The sequence below is a fragment of the Dromaius novaehollandiae genome, chromosome 1, assembly GCF_036370855.1.
Source record: "Dromaius novaehollandiae isolate bDroNov1 chromosome 1, bDroNov1.hap1, whole genome shotgun sequence".
Lineage (NCBI taxonomy): Eukaryota > Metazoa > Chordata > Aves > Casuariiformes > Dromaiidae > Dromaius > Dromaius novaehollandiae.
The window spans coordinates 89,806,078-89,823,079 of record NC_088098.1 but is presented as its reverse complement, the minus strand read 5'-3'; the positions used below and the strand labels follow the sequence as shown (position 1 = coordinate 89,823,079).

Sequence of the window (17,002 nt, the reverse complement as noted above, 5' to 3'; positions counted from 1 at the left end):
GGAGACAAGAGAAACATATCCCACTGCCTATATTATAATGTTTTGAATGATAGATTTTGTTGAGAAAAGTTGTTTTATCTCTCCGGTTTGAAACAGGAAATTGATCTGATGACAGGCTGGGGCTCAGATTAAGAATAGGATTAACAGATCAAAAAGCATGTGTAAGAGTGCCACAGCAGGCAGAAGAAGTTGAGCTTGGAAAAAGGAGCCCAGGAAAAGAAGGTTAGACAGGGAAGTCTGAGGAAGCAGGAGACTGTAAAGTCCAGACTGAGAAAGCAGGCACGTAAAAGCAGGATGAGGGAGCCTAGGACTTGCTAGCAAGAAGAACAGGACCATCAATGTTTCAGAGTGGGGGGAGAGCCAGGAACTGGGACAGGAACAGATGGGAGGAGCTGGGTAGGCAACATGAGGCTTGAGGCTAGCAGGTAGAATAGGTGGAGTCCACAAAGCACTTTTTCTTCAGGAAGCTGGAGCAGAACCTGAGGTCCCTCGCTCTCGTCGTCCCCTTGTTGCCAACAAGCAAGCTGGCAAAGCAGCCTGCTTCCCCCTACAGCTGGTCCATACAGCCCTATCAGGTTGTCGTTTTCTCTGTTAATTCATTCAATCAAATGGCAGAGGTCTGTGTGGAACTGAAGGCTCCAAATCTGCTGGTTAACCATATGGGCATTGGCAGAGCATCACATGGCGATTTGTATTCTTCTGATTTCCCATTGTTAAGAACCTAAGACACTCCTGTCCTTTTCTCAGAATCTTCGTAGTGTCTTTTTTTTTTTTTTGTCAAATGAAGCACCCAAGATTAGGAAGTGCTGCGTATTGCGTATGCATCCTGTAACTTGTTCTCTACCACATAAATTTTTTTCCACAAAACTTGTCATTCACTTAGTGAGAGAGATGAGCTGTGAACATCTAATGGTCTCTTGTCTAGTTTGCTGCAGAAGAAGAAAAGCTGCTCAGTGTAAGAGATGGGGAATTACTAGAAGAAAATGGCTGTGGTAGCATCTGTTGCTACCACGTGGTCCACATTGAACATGATCCAATTCTCCAGGGCAGCTGAGGTCCTGTGTTGTGTTGGACTAGTCATTTGGAGCTAAACTTTTTGAAGACTGTCATTAGCAGTTGTTCTTAACTCATTTGATGTTCCTGATTCTAAAGCCCGGAAGATGAGTTGTAAAAATACTGTATGCTCATTGCTGTAATAGAAGTTTCAGAAGAGCATTTCTTAGGCATCTCAAATTAAGTACTGCTCAAATCAGCAGTTACTTCTGAAATTGTGCCATCTGTGCCTTAGTTCACCCTCCATATAATGGTGATAATGCTACTTCTAAAAGAAGGTTGTAGGAGGTTTTGAAAATAAATTAGCTTAATGCTTTGTTACACAGTCAAGAATGAAGAATTGGATGAGGTTGAAGGCTGGAGCAATAAAAGTGGGCTGGAAGATTAGTATGAAGTACAATGTCATGCACCTAGCATCTAACAGAAAGTTCTCCTTAGGGGCTAACAAGAGGGTGGGAGCTAGCTGAAGTGAGGGACAGTTTTTAACACAACAGTAAATAGGTTTGAAAGGAATGGGAAGAAATTTAGGTTGAAAATTGAAGTGATTGTAAGTATCAGAGGAGTGTGATTGTGGGACAGTATCCCAAAGGAGAGAGTGGAAGGAAAACGCCTTGTTGAGCTGAAGATGCTGCTTGATCCCTTCGAGAAAGGGTGCGAGCAGATTATGGACTCCAACTCTGGTGGCTCTGGCCAGTTAAACCTGTACGCTTGGGATGAGCCAAACTGAAGCAGTGTGAGCAGTGTTAATTCTGACATCTCCTGAGAGCGCTCCTCTTTGCACCCTCCCCCTTAACGTAGGATTTTTTGTGTACAATAAAATTGCAGCAGATGTAACACCCATGTTTAGGCACTGTGTCTCTAATGCATGTGGACAGTTGACCTTTTCCTTTTCTTGAGTGAAATCAAGTCAGTAGGAATTATCTCTGAATATTCTGGCCCTATGCTTTACAGCTTGAGCTACAGCTTAATCCTAGTATGCCTTGGGGAGCCAGATTACTGGTGTATCTGTCGTTGAGAGTCTAGGAGCAGGTGAGATCTCTTTCAGATGGCTGGGTTTTTTGATCGTGCAGAGAAATCTCTTGAGCGCCTGAGCATGGAAGGAGTAAGTGTGCATGGGAAGAAGAGGACATATGTGCTCTCCTTTTGTATTTCCAAGGTGCCGGAAAGCCTCATGTTTGTTTGCCCCAGGATAGCTGCTTGCCCTGGTTTATGCAACATATTGGGATGGAAAAGCATCGGTTTTATCAAGGCTGAAGGAAGAAATATATCATCAGAGTGGAACATTGCACCAATCGCAGCCTTTGGATGGCCTCCACTTCATGTTAGTCATATGCAGTACTTATTTGGAAGGAACATGTGTCAGTGCTGATGTGATGTGCCATGTCATAAAAGCTCTGGTGACATTTTTTGACCTCTTAACATCCAGCAAGAGATTTGTAACACATAAATGCCATCTGCCATGGTAAAGCAGCTTCTCACTTCTCTAATTGTAGCTGCCTCTTGTGAAATGCTGCGTCACCTTGAAAAAAATCAGCATATTAATGGAGGAAGTTTGTCAGTTCAGTCATTCCCAGATTCTTTACATAATTCAGCTATTAACTTTTTATTTTCTGCTCATTGGGAACCCTAAGCAGTAGAAGTTGCAGCAAATCCACTGTAGCTTTAGGAATTCTGTTTCATTAGCGCTGTATTTAGTTTCTGATTTTTAGGTACTCTGAGCTGGAACCATCCTCTCTATGTTTCTAATCTTTTGCAAATACTTGTGGGGATCCTGAGCAGAAGTGTGAGAAGTCTGAGCTGTCTCAGGAGCAGGACTTTAAGGGGGATTGTAAAAAGAGAGGAGAGTTTTCCTCATCAGCCTGCGTTTGTTTGTTCAGTTAGCCCATTTTGGGAACTGAGGTGTACTAATTATTTTTAAATGATACAAGTTGTACAGATTTGTCAGACTGATAGCCTCAGATAGAGGATAAAGAGACCAAACTTGGGCTTCACTTTTAGCCAGCCTGACTGCTTATGTAATGTACAGTTTCTGAATCGGTAGTGGCAATTTTTACAGCCTGAAAGAACAAGCACAGTGTTTTATGCTTGGATGGGAGAGAAGAGCACTTTATCCACTTATCCTTTACTTTGCATGCCACTGTTGTTGGCCACTCTAGCTTTTACACGTAGACAAGGCAAACTTTCTAAAAAGATAGTTTATTTCCGGAAAGGTGTACATTCTACAGGCCACGCATACAACACACTTGGATGAGGTGGTGCAAAGGTAGAAAACTGCATTTATACAGATGGTGTTGAGAGGTGCAACAGCTTCTGCCTCCTGTCATAAACAGTGCTTTTATGTGTTTTCCAAGCACTGCTCAAGTATTGTCTAGGCCTCACAACCGTCAGTGAAGAAGGTAGGTGTGTGTTTTAAGTGACAAGATTAGCAAATCTGGGTAAGCTGCGAAACAAGATACCAGAAGTCCTGGCTTGCAAGCCTGTTTTGTTATATCATGCCTCAGTGCCTTGGGCAAACCCCATTCTTTTGATTGTGTTTATACATCGCATCGGTGATGTAGCAGGCTCCAATATGGATTGTAATACATGAACTTACTAGTTCCCTAATGTGACCTGTCCTTGGGCTCCCTGTAAGTAAAAAGATATCTTTTCCTTTCTTTGTTAAGGTATTGAGAGATGATGCCAGACATGTAGAGGTGCCACAGAAAGGATAAATAAAAAAATCACACAGGGACAAGAGAAATCCAGAAGTCCCTGGGCGTAGCTCTGGATCTAAGTGTTCTAGGGAGGCACTCCAGCACTTGGAAGGATGAATCATTACACTGTGCTACTGCCCTCATACTGGACCAGATGGCAAAGTCCTACTGTGCATGCGCTTCCCTAAAGTTCCTACTCACAGATGGACCAGTGAAACCAAAAAGTCTGCTGTGCACAGGTTCAGGAGGTCTGTTGTAACTGCATTGCCATGCAGCCATTTCAGTTGCCTTGTGTTTAACCTGTTTTTATAGATCTTGATTAGGTCTGTAACCTCTCTTAATTGCCATTCATGTAATTCTTAGCTTGTCATTAATTTGAGGAAGTTAATATGGGGATGAGGTGAGATATACTTTTGCATTTGCTACTGTACAGTAATGAATGTTCTGCATGCTTTGGCCCTGCAGCAGAAAGAGAAGCCATGTTTTCTTGCATTTGCTGCAGAGTGAAAATGGTTATACTGGCAGTTACTGCAGAGTAGTTAGTGCTCTGTAAAACTACACCCTGCTTCACTGCCAAGTTAACTTGTTCATGTGGTCATACCTATAGAAATAGCAGTGCAAGCACCTGAAACAGATGACATTTGAACTCCTAAGAATATATTGTGAAGCTTTGTATCACAGCCCAATAGTGGATGGAATTTAAAATGTGTGGCAAGGAAGCGGGTGTGTGAGATTCGGAGATGTCTCAGTAGTGGTACTGCAACCCCTCTGGGCTTTTTAGAGGGAGAAACTGTACCCCAAGCTGAGTATCACTGGATGACATCAAAGTGCTTGCTTTGTTTTCTGTTTAAATAATAACCAGGTGCACTGTGTGTGGGAAGGGAATTGTCAGAGTGAGAAAAGATATTTAGCATCAAGCTAAGAAAACAGCAAAGCACTGCTGTTAAAAATACTGTGTAAAGAGCTGGGCGTGTTGCTTTTCTTCCAATGCTTAGCAACTTTTTTCATTTTAGGAACTTTCCGCTGTACTTTCTGTGAGACTGAAGTGGAGGAAGATGAGTCGGCGATGCCCAAAAAGGATGCCAGGACACTCGTAGCAAGATTTAATGAGCAAATTGAGCCTATCTATGCGCTGCTTCGGGAGACGGAAGATGTTAACTTAGCCTATGAAATCCTCGAGCCAGAACCCACAGAGATTCCTGCCCTGAAGCAGAGGTGGGAAAGGGCCCTGTCTTCTCTGACTGCACTGCTTCCTTGTAGCACACTTGGCTGCTCTGTGAGGCTTTCCCAGACCTCGTGCAGCTTGCTGGCTGCAATGAGGACTTACTTGTTTAGCACTAGCTATGCAAGCAGCTGACAAATGCCCCAAGGAATGTATGGTTTATAAGGAGGCAAAGGACTGCAACCATTTTTTACTAAGCCAAGCAGATTCCTAGTCTCCAGTGTGTAGTCTTCTGTGGGGTGGGGCACTCAAACCGTCTGCTGCTTGCTAAGCTGCAGCTCATGTATTTTCCAAGCCCCAGTATTTAAGAGGAACTGCAAGCTGCAGCCACTTTGCAGAGTTCTGTACATACTGTCTAGTCTCCAACACTTTGTGTTTCAAATCCACATATACCAAAAACTCTTGTTCAGAGAAATTGCTTGTGATAAGTGCATTCTTTCTTCTGATTTTCTCCTACTTGTTACATGCTTCTTTTTGGGGGGAGGCCATGTTATAGTCAAGGACTCTTTAAAATGTTCCTACCCATGGGAAATGGCATTTTCTTTCAGAACATTCCTAGCTGTACAAAACCAGATGATTTTTAAATAATGTAGAAAGATGCAAGGAGCTGTCAGTTCTGTCAGCTATGGTGAAATGTGATGCACTTCTCTCTGTTTAAAAAAATAATAATTAAGCACACAAGAAAAAAGATATGTGCTATGGAGTGAAGCATTCCCACAGTGCCTTGGGGTACTTGGCTTTAGTTAATGGGAGAACAGGCAGGAGGGTACTCCTTTTTCTCTTAGGCTAACCTTGAGAGAGAAGGTAACTCATATGTTCATGCTAAGACTAAATCATATAATAAAAATGCTTTGTCTATTCATTGACTTTTTCTAGCCAAGAATGTAACTAATTTTGTCATCATTCAGATAGAAAAACAGAAGCAATACAGAGATGGGGAACAGATCTTTCAAGGTCACTCAGCATGTCTGTTGATACAGAGCATCTTTGAAGCAAGCCTTTATTCCCAAGCTGAATCACTAGAGTTCGCTTTAAAAACCCTTTTCTGTAGTTTGACTATTAGAAGTGGGATAACCCCACCGACAAGAGAGTCCTTTCTCAGTCTTCCTCATGGCTACTTTATCTGTGTGCACAGAAAATTAGCACAGCAGAAGCCTGGTGAAGTCCCATGATTAAACAGCAGCACCCACTTACTTGACTCTTAAATACTTAAAAAACATTGTAAATGATTAATGACTCTGTGCAAGGCGTAACAAAATAAATAGGCAGCTTTTTAAATGCTTACTTGAATACAACTTGCTTCAGCACATACAATGATTTAATTATTTATTAACCCTTATTAATTTAAAGCAACTAATTGCATGAAAGTGCTGCTGTGAGATTTTTAAAAGAAGTGCCAAACCTTGGGTTATTTATTCTCTCCATTTTATGGAATCTTCAGTTACTGAAATCATTGACAACACTGACATTTGATGATTCTGAAACAAACAAAAAGCTCGTAAAGTTCCTGCGTCTTCACTTTGCACAGACGCAGGCAACTTCATGGGTTTTCAGGAGAGTTTTAGACCTAGCTGGCTACACTGAACTTGCCTGTCATTCACCTGCCAGGGGAAACCAGTCGGACCTTCATTTATGTCTTTCCGGGAAGGTGTTGATTTTGTTAATCTTGGCAGAGCATAAAATTGCCCCACAGAGGTTTCATAATAAACCTGCTTTACAAAAGCCATTCTCCGTGGCTTTCTAAAACAGATGTTTTTTAATATTCCTACATTTTCTTTTGTCAAAATGGCGGGACTTTATGTAACATATATCTTCACTGAATTAATTCCTTGTGGTCAAGCTATCAAGGCCCATGGGTTCTTTCTTGTTAAGTTGAAGGTCTTAAGAGCAGCTAAATGAAAAAGTGTTTTATTTCAAACACAGCACAAGAGCATTATCCCCATTTTGCAAGACCTTTTACTAACAGTCTGCACAGGGTTGAGATAAAAGTTTGAAGCTGTTTTCCCATTGTACAATGTGGTTTCTGTGGGCCATAACTCACCTGTGTCAAGGGGTATTTATGTCACCCTTAAAGCTGTCTTAACCACTGATTAAAAGAGACCATCAGGGTAGAGAAACCTATGGGTAGCAATGCAAATACAGCCAGATCTGAGCCACTGAGCTGCCACAGCCTGAACAGTCTCTAGTTGCAGGATGGCCACACAAAGTCTAGAGCTAGGGGAAAAAACAGATCTTGGATCTAAAAGGGAGGTTATTAAAAGAGTTCACTCTCTTCTTCTGCTCTGAGTGCTCCTGTAAAGCAGCTTGCACATCTGGCCTTTTGCTGGTATCTGTGGTGTTTAATCCAGTGTTTTGGAATAGGCATGCTGAATAATATTATTTCTTGCAGTAAAGGGGTATTTCCCTGACCATATAGTCTTGAGGGGCTGCTCACTTCTAATAATAGCGTCACTGAAGCTGCAGTGGCACAAACAATGAAATAAGTTGAGACCTGTTGTTTACGTTCCTATAAAGCTCACCAGAGGTCAGGGAGAGTAGACAGCAACTTCCCACGGCTTTTGGTCACAGAATGCCGTATTTGTGACTTAATCACTTAGATTGTTCCATGTAAATGTGGCACATTGGCATACGTGATTTAAAGTAAATTATATTGTAGGTTTCTCTTATAGTTACTTTCCTTTTTAGAATGTTCTTGATATCATGGAATAAGTGTTTTGCTGCTAAAAGATATTGTGTAGGAGAAAAGTCCATTTCAAATACACTGATGGGAACCTCTGTGCAAAAGTTTTATTAGGCATTTCCTGGCACTACTGCGTATTTAGCTGTCAAGCTGCAGTCCTAGAGAGGGAGGGCTAGCGGGAGAGTTGCATTGTGTATCTCGTGGGGAAAGTGGATTACATAAAATTGTCAGGGAAACGCTAGATACAGCTTTCTTTTGTGTGGGAAGCAGAGTGGTGCTTTTCACAAAACACATGCCTATCTTGGAAACCTGAAAGGTATGAGCACTTGAAATAACACTCTGGGAAGAAGGTCTCTGTGTGGTTCCTTAGGTTATATAAGTGATATATGTGCATGAATCTTTTGCTTCTGCCCAGAAATTCAAGCTTGCTATGAAGCATTCCTAGTTGGTCTGGCTATGGGAGAGAACCAGACACTTAGTGTGTAGACACATGCTAACACAAACGTTGTGGAGTATTTTGCTAAGGGATCCCAACTAACCTACCATTAGGAGGTTGTCCATAGCCCTCAATCCAGACTGAGACCAAACACAACGATATTTATTTTATCTGAGGAAGCAGAACGATCACCTACCTGCATATTTTTCCCTCATTGTTTACCCCTGAAAATCCAGCAGACTTAGCTCATTAAGCAGTGGTTGAGTCCTTACTGAATTTAAAAATTGCTTATTACTCAGGTCCTCTCCAACTACAACCTTATTTTAAGTTTCTCCTTTGGAGGAAAGGTTGTTGAGTAGATAGCAAATGACGTACGCTCCCTGACAACAACCATTTGGTTCAGTTTCAAAGCTGGCAGCAGAGCAGGAACCCTGTTAGTACCTTTGATTGATTTGCTCTGGACAAGAGAAGAAATCCAGGCAGATCTGGGAAAAGCCGTAGTTACCATTTACAATCAGATGACTGAAATGATATGGCATCTAGTGCGGGCTGTGAATAGGCTCAATATTCAGTGGATGTGTTTCTTTAAGAAGATGTAATACGGTTTTGAGGTAGAGGAATGTTCATGTTCGGCTTTCTCTACTACGAAAGCAGTGAGTTTCCATTCTTCTGCTTTTCCTGATTAATCCATATGTAAAAGTACAGGCCAGAGAGTATTTTGGGCTTGTTGCCATCACAATGCAGAAAATATTCCACCTGATGTCCTCTTTCCATCAGATCCAAGCAGGACTGTTTCCTTTCTTCCTCAGTCTCCTGAACTAGATGGGAGCCTAGAGGAAAATGTACAGGCTGCAACTCCCCTCAGAAAAGGTGGGAGTGCTAAATTCTGACTATCAGCCCATTCACAGCAGTCCTCACCTTTCTTTCTCCTGCTTTACCACTGTGAACACACTTCTGTCTAGCATCTTCCTACGCACCATCACCATACAAAACCCTTTGCCCTGCCCTAGTCCTCTGGCTTGAAGGTGCCCTCTCTTCTCTCCCTGTCCAGATTCCTCAGTCCTCCCAAGGTCGTGTCTGTGGATAGTACAAATCTTGTGCATAGCACAGGAGATACAGCTTCACTTAGTGATATTTGGAAGTGCATTGTCACTTCCAGTTCAAGCAGGGGTTTGAACTCTGTTTTTCATGGCGAATTAACTCCTTCATGAGTCCTGTGATTAATAACAGTTCACAGATCTGAGCTTGCTGGGTCTCTGGGCCTATCAGCTGACTTGGTTAAACTTCAGGGCTATATTTTATTCAGTACAGGGAAAGGACAAAAGAGACTTTTATACCTGATTGCTGCTCAGTTATGTTTTGCTGTTGTGACTTTTATTTCAGGGTATTCTGAGATGAAACTAGGCTGATTTGTTTGCTTTTACGTAAGTGCCTCTACAGTCTTAACATTGCCTCTGCTTTCTAGTGTATTTTGTAGAAGTTTTCATGACTTCATTCATGTAGGGTTTCCAATTAGAGACCCTCCCAAATTCCCCAAAGCCGCAAGCTGGCATAGAAATTCCTGGCACCACATATACACAATGAAAATAGAAGTTCTCAGTACAGATCACAGGAACTAGCTAATCTTAGTTTAAGTTATGCGTTGCAGTGCTGGCCAGGAAAGGGCTTACTCTGAATGGTCTAACTGTTTTTATCGTTTTGACTTTTATACAGCAAGGAGCGTGCTGCTGCTGCTGCTGGTTCAGGGACAGCTGGCCTTACAGGTGGACACCATCGGGAAGCATGGACTACAAAAGGACCCTCATATGAGGACTTGTATACCCAGAATGTTGTCATCAGCATGGAAGACCAAGAGGATCTTAACCGGTCTGCAAGTGAAGGAAAGCCTGCCAGAGAGAGGCCAATTTGGCTGCGGGAGAGCACAGTGCAGGGGGCTTATGACCCTGATGAAATCAAAGATGGTAAGAAAATTCAGAGAGAAGTGCTTCTCTTCTTATGTGATGCTCTTGGAGTGTGGTGAAAAATGTATGCCCCTGTGTATGTACAGCTGCTGCTCCCAACCCTCCAGATTTCATCTGCTCCCATCTACCCTGCAAAGTACCTGTGTGTAGGTAGATGTGAAAAATCCTGATTTATTAGATCAAGCATTGAAATCTAGGTCAGTAAAGCTGAGCTGCCCACAGAAGTACGTTTGTGCTTCTGAAATGTTAATTATCTGTTACCTCTTCCTGTAGCTTCAGTAACATACATTCTTCTACCTTCAGAGTTATTTGGTTTTGAATGAGGGTCTTTCAGCTTCATCTGGAAAGCTGACTGTCAATGTGACACTGCCGGAAAATAATATTTAAATTGTACTTGGCGACTCTGAAGCACACCAAATCCATCAGCAGTGTTTTTGCATTCCCACCCTCCTTCTTGCCATTTATTTTTCAAAATGTTTTATATGAAGAAGAGTATGTCAGAAGTTTTGCTTCTGGGAGTATGGTAGGAGAATCTGTCACTGTGGCAGGTGAGTCATTATTGCTTTCCATTTGTTTCTCCCCATCTTTGCTTTTGTTTTCATTCATATTGGGTCAGATTGACCATAGACCACAGCCAAGATCTTCTACCCACTAGTAGAAAAACTGTGCTTTGAGGTTTGCTGTTTAAGCTTATACACTGAAAACAGGAAATAGAGACCTCTTAGCATTTGTATGAGGGTGAATCAGTAGAATCTTCCAAGTCACTTGAGAATTATAGAATGAAACTGGTGGTGCCCTAGGAAAAGAAAATGGCAAAATGGAGTCATGTACATAAACATGAGACACTGGACTCATTCCTTTCCTAGTGCAATCCTCAGGAGAAGAGATGGGTGGAGTACTGTAGGTATGGGGGAAGAAAAGAAAATGGATGCAAAATAACAGTCAGGAGATATCTAATGATCTTGTTTGCATATAACTCCTTTAAAACAAATGGATCCCAAAACATTTTCCAAATAGATTGAACACACTGAGGTGACTGAAAGAACTTCCTCCTGCAGTCTGTTGCAGATGTTGTTGTTCACCAGCCTAGTTTCTCACCCAGTTTTTCTGCTAGACATTTGATTTACCTGTACTTTTAAACTGGCTCCTTGAGATGCGTTTTAGTGTACATAGCATAAATGTTTCTCAAATGCCACTGAAGGACCTGGAGGGGGAGGATATCTTCTGCTTACAGCACAGTGGCATCAATGCTTAGTCTGCATAACTGCTGGAGATCACAGAGGGAACTGATGGGCATAGCCTGAAGCTGCTGTTGGAAAACATCTACAGAGCTCTTAGTCAGCCTAAGCATGAAGGAAGAAAACTTGGGATCATTGGCAGAAAATGCTGTTCCCTGCCTGGATCTGGCAGGAACAGTTTTTACAGAAGGAGGCAGATCTGCTCCTGAGCCACAAAGTCAGACTCACAGCGCTAACCCAGGTTGCTGTTGCTTCACAGCTCTCAATGTGGTAGCCTGTGATGTTAGTACAAAACCTGAATACCCTGCTTGGTTGCAGCTACTATTGGAGAAGGGAATTGGGCTAGATGTTACTTGGTTTGAACGAGTTCAGTCATTCTGAAGTTCTTATGAAGAACCTGAGAGACCAGGCTGTGCACCTCAGTGATGTTAGTTGTCTGAAGAGAGAACTGCAGAATTACTTGCTGCAATTACTTGCTCTCATTTTCAGCTGCCAAGAAGATTGTTTCATTCTGTTAAGTTGCCATGCGGATCCATGTAGTTATGATGTCCGAGTTTGACTGGAGTAATGAAGCCATAAATCATGGACCCATATCCAGCAGTCTCTGTCCTGTTGCAACTACTTCAGATTCTGTAGTCTTATTTTCAGATGGGCCTAATGTGCCAAGCTTTTGATGGGACTGACCTTAATCTGAAGAGAGCTGCATCTTCTTTCACTAGACAGCTGATCACATTTTAGCAGCAAGTTTCTATAAACACCAAGAAAACTATCAAAAATGAGGAAAATATGAAGGGGGAGAAGAGGGGATTTTGCTTAGAGCAGAGACAAGATAGGAATGTAATCACACAAGAAAGCCTCTCAGCTGTGGAGAAATTAAAGCATCATTTTGTGGATCACTCTGTGTTATGATCTTGCCTTTCCGTTATATTAAACAGACTGTGCCACATCCCACAGCCGGTCCCACTATGAGTAGAAACTTAGCACTTAGACTTGGGGACTTGTGAAGGGAACACCTGCACATGCTGCTTGCTAGCTGCTTCAGTCTATACCTTTGTTATTGGCCATGGAAATTCATTTCCCATAAAACCGTGAGTATAGTAAAGTTAGCGTGTTTTTTTTGACTTTTATTTAACCACAGAAAAGGACCAACCAAAACCGACCAAAAACTATTACGGCTTTCAGGACTAAATGTGGAGCTTACCTCCTTAGTTTACCTGTTTCTCAGCACATTTTTCTCTCAAGTAGAAAAAAGTAGCAAGTGCATTTTTGACCCTATGGGGAAAGACTTGGATGTAAAGTATGTAAATGGATGTAAAGCTTCGACATGGTGATAAAACCATGAGGGTCCTGGTCTTAGAAAAGAGGGCCAGTGGCATTAATGTATGAGGGCAGAATGCCATCACCTCAGCTCCAGTGACTGTTCATATGCAGAGACTTTTGGTGCAAGAGAGAGTTTGCCATGGGGAATTTGTCCTACTTTTTATCCCTTGTTTTTACATAAGGTTCTCTATATTTCATTTTTTATTCTGATTTGTTGTTCTTTTTCATACTGCCCGTAGGTTTATTAGTGTTGGGTGGATTCACAGTACTCAGTAAATGTAGGACTCTGAGAGATTTTCTGTAGAAAGCCACCTCTTGAATAGAATTTTATCTTTCAAATCTGTGAACAGCAGATATCCTGCTTATCCAAACCATGTCAAGCCCTCCCAGCTCTTGTACAGCCAAGCTTACCCAAGCAGTAACACAGACAGGCCTTGTGTCTATCAGCTGGGAAGCCACAGCACCCTTCAAATAAGAGTTCCGGGTAGGAGACCAGATAGACCAGCCTCACCTTTGTGTCTGGGCTGCATTTCAGCTTGGAGAACAGCTTTTTAACACAGCTGTTCCACGCCGTGCTGTGCAGTTTGGCTACAGGCTCTAAGTTTCATTTGCTTTGCAAGATGGTTCTTACTAGCACCATATTCCTGTAATGAACTTTTCTCCTTCCTACCTGGTAGATGCAGCTCTGAGGTTCTGAGACACTTTTCCTTTGGATATTGGTTTATAAGATGTTGTTTCCTTATACTTCCTGTCTCCCTGGTTCCATCTGCTTCTCTGTCTTAATCCTTACAGACTGGGGGCTCTGTAGGGCCGGGCCTGTTTTTGGTTCTGTGTTTATAGTGAACGCCTGGAACAGCCTAGGGTCTTCATCATCACTGAAAGTCCTCCAGGCTATAGACATGCAACCTAGAAACAAAGGGCCAAAAGGGAAACAGCTTGTGCTTGTTCACCTATGAAACAGCCCTTTCTGGGGATTGCTGGATCTCTGACAAGTGTCATCATTAGGTGCATAGTTCAGGCATTTGGAAGCCCAGATTTAGATCCTAAGAGCTGCTTTCAGCTCCATAATAATGAAAGTGCTTCAGTCCAGCTAGGGGACACCTTAGTTTGACACTTCACTGGGCAGTCTTTTAGTGACAGCATAGCAGCAACAAGGCATAAAGATCCAGAGAGCCTTCAGGACTGGCACCCTGATCTCTGAGAAGAAACTATTGTTCCTTTGTGTCTCTTTGCAGGTGGCCGGGATCTGGATGCATTCCAGGAACGTGAGGAGGGCCGGGCAGCTCTAGATGACAATGAGGAGGTGATGCGTGCCCTGCTTATCCATGAGAAGAAGACACCCTCTGCTTCAACAGTCACCGTTGGAGGTGCAGCTCCTCTCTCCGGTGCCAATGCCAGTGACTCCGAGAGTGAGACAAGCGAGTCAGAGGAGGAATCCCCCCCCCGCCCTGCTGCCACAGCCACCACAACATATGGGCTGGAGGAGGAGGAGGAGGAAGAAGAGTTTGAGGTGGTGGCAGAGGACCCCACTGTCATGGTGGCCGGGCGTCCACACTCTTACAGCCAAGTGAGCCAGCGCCCTGAGCTGGTGGCCCAGATGACTCCAGAGGAGAAAGAGGTTTATATAGCCATGGGTCGACGTATGTTTGAGGACATGTTTGATTAACTGCTTCCTGCCATGGCATTTTTTAAAACGTGAATTTTAAAGCCAGAAACTCCCTAGTAAAACAAGACTGAAATGAATCTTTTCTCCCCTGCCCACAGGGACACTGGGACTTGTACTTCCTAATCTCAAGCATCTTGCCCACCAAAGAGGGGCATCAGGAAGGCTGCTCGTGCCAAAACAGGTAGGGGAGGTCAAGTCTCAGAAGTAAGGAAGTTTGTGAGATAAAACTCTGCTTTAGGTGCCCTGCACAGGCACTGGGTTAAACCAGTGCCTCCACCCAGTTGTTTTGCGTCTATTTTTGTTGCAGATCCTAAGAAATTCCACATCTCTGCCCTCAAAGGTTGTGAGTGCTCTGTGGTTTGATCAAAGCACTCGGCAGTAGAGGGTGTAAGTTACATTGCAGCTGCCTGTGCTGAATGGGAGCGAGGAGGGGAGAGCACTTTTCTGCTGATGCAGTTGGGCAGGGCTTGTCTGCAGGCCTGGGCACAAATAGCTGGTATCTAACCTCCTGCCAGCAACAACCGGCCACAGGGCTGGTTATTTCTAAGCAGCCTTGTGGGCAGCAACCCATGTTATTTTTGTTGCTCCTGTCTTCCCCTTTCTAGGTCTTTTATGGAGGGAGGTTACAATCACAGCTATGTTTGACTCTGCAGTGTGTCCTGGCCAGGTTATGTCTGCATTGGTTTCCCAGGTAGTTGAGCCACCCAGGGAGGGCAGCTGGAGATGTTGATTATAACGGAGCAATGGCACAACCAGGTGACTTGTCTGTTGTAGATAGGGGAAGAGTAGGAAGCAGAGCTCTGCACCAGTTCCTTGGACGTGATTGTAAGAATGATCAGTTTCCAACCTGTGTTTCAGCCTCAGTGTTTCAGAGCTCAGGAATTTCACTTCTAAAATTGTAAGAACATGTGTTTTCCTCCTTCTGTTAGCTCTATCCTTTACACACAAGCCTGTGTAACTGTAGGGACCTCCTAGACCAGCACCTAGAGCATGGCTTGCTTCTTCAGAGATGCTGAGCGTCACTTTCCTGCATTTCAGTGGGAAATGTTCAGCACCTCAAGGTCAGAGGTAACTTGAAGCATCCAGAGTGAAAGCCTTGGTAGGCACATACAGTCACTCTTTATCACTCTTTGTAAAGAAAGCCCTCCATGGATTTAAGCTGTCAGAGCACTCTGACTTACTAGGAGATCCCTTCATTTTCCAGTACTGCTGCCTATCACTTCTCCCTAGCCATGTCCAAACTCCAGTGTTGCAGACGGTTCGTAGTGGACAGGGCTGCAGCCAAGCAGTACCAGAAAACTAGCATAGCTGGTTTTTACCTTCAGTCACACTAGGGTTGTAGCATTTTTAAAAGAATTATGCAGTTTTGAATTCTGTTTTGACACATTCTCTTACCACAGAAAAACATTTGCCAGTGCCTACAGAGCAATATCATATCTGTAATGTTTTCTCTTTCAATGCAAGTGTTGTTTTTTTAAATTGTTCTGTTTTCTTATCCAGTGCTACAATAAAACAAAATGATAAAAGAATTATGTGTTACAGAGGGTAGAGCTGGTATCAAGTGCTGTTCAGTTTGCATGGGGAGGGTGGATTCACTGCTCATTGAGACTAAATCTGTTTTATACTAAGTAGGCTTTGTATGTTTTGCTAACCTTGTATTCCTTTGTGGTTTTGTTTTCAGCTTCTTGATATTTTGAAGCCCCCTTTTTTTTAAATAGTGTTTTAAATTTGCTTTTAAGTCATTTTAAAGAGGAATAAATAAACTGAAACTTCTCCTCATTGTCTGCTTCCAATCTGTCATGTGTTTAGTTGGAAATGTGGTTTGCTTATCAGTTTGATTTACTTAATTCAAGAAAATGACTGTTCTGAGGCCCTCCTTTGAGGGAGGGACTATGTGAAATCCCACGTTAAATCACTGCCCTGTGTTGTTTCTCCTCAGCAGAGCTTCCTTGAATGCCTCCTGGAATCCTCCGCACTCCCTTCCAGGAAGGATATTTCATTAGACTGGTGCTGTGGGAGCCTCTTTCGTCAGCACTCCCGGTCCTTTCCTTCATCCTGGAGGGATGCTGATGTGTATGCTGATGACAGAGGTCTCACAGTCATCTTGTTGCCAGTTAAAATGGTACTATTGCATAGCTTGGCTTCCAAGATCTGATAGCACAATTTAATAATCAGCTGATAAAAGAGAGAGGCTTTACCAAGTCTGTATAGAGTTTAATCTCGTTGAATTCAAGGTTAACATTGAAGAAATGGAAGTAGGTACAAGGAGCCAAAGAATGAAACTGAGAACTGATCCTGAATACAGTACAGCTATTCATGCTTGTAACTCCCCAGTAGTTCATATCGAGGATTTAGTCTGCAGAATCAAGCTGTAGGCGAAATACAGGTTTTTGCTGTAAGAGTATATTGCATATATATACAGCATAATCATCTATACAGTAATGGTTTTATTTAATAAACACATTTATGTGTGGTTTGTACAGTGGTTCAAGTTTTTGTCATTCAGCAAGGTATGTCCTGCACACAAGGGTGCAGTGGTTTTTAGGGCATGCCTTCCATCTCTCATCTGCCACGTATCTCCCTCATGAGTACTGCCGAGGTCGGGATACATGAGGAGATGCAGTCGTCGTTTCCTGTCTTTTTTAACAGCTTCTGACTCTTGGACAGGAGCTCTGCTCTCCTCTATTCCAGCTGGTCAAGACTATGCTGAATGACAGATATACACATCTACTC

At 42.9% G+C, this 17,002-nt stretch overlaps 1 protein-coding gene across 7 annotated transcripts in view; it reads left to right on the top strand.

Annotated features, from left to right (window-relative positions):
- GTF2E1 (general transcription factor IIE subunit 1) overlaps window positions 1-16,042 on the top strand; it is a 55,512-nt gene extending 39,470 nt beyond the window's left edge. For all 7 annotated transcript variants that reach the window (XM_026103430.2, XM_064519863.1, XM_026103432.2 and 4 more), the window contains 3 exons: window positions 4,760-4,961; window positions 9,798-10,045; window positions 13,839-16,042. In XM_026103430.2, the coding sequence (XP_025959215.2) occupies window positions 4,760-4,961; window positions 9,798-10,045; window positions 13,839-14,269 (881 nt within the window). In that variant the 3' untranslated portion in view covers window positions 14,270-16,042. The remainder of the gene's footprint in view (window positions 1-4,759; window positions 4,962-9,797; window positions 10,046-13,838) is intronic.
- Window positions 16,043-17,002: the final 960 nt, after the last annotated feature.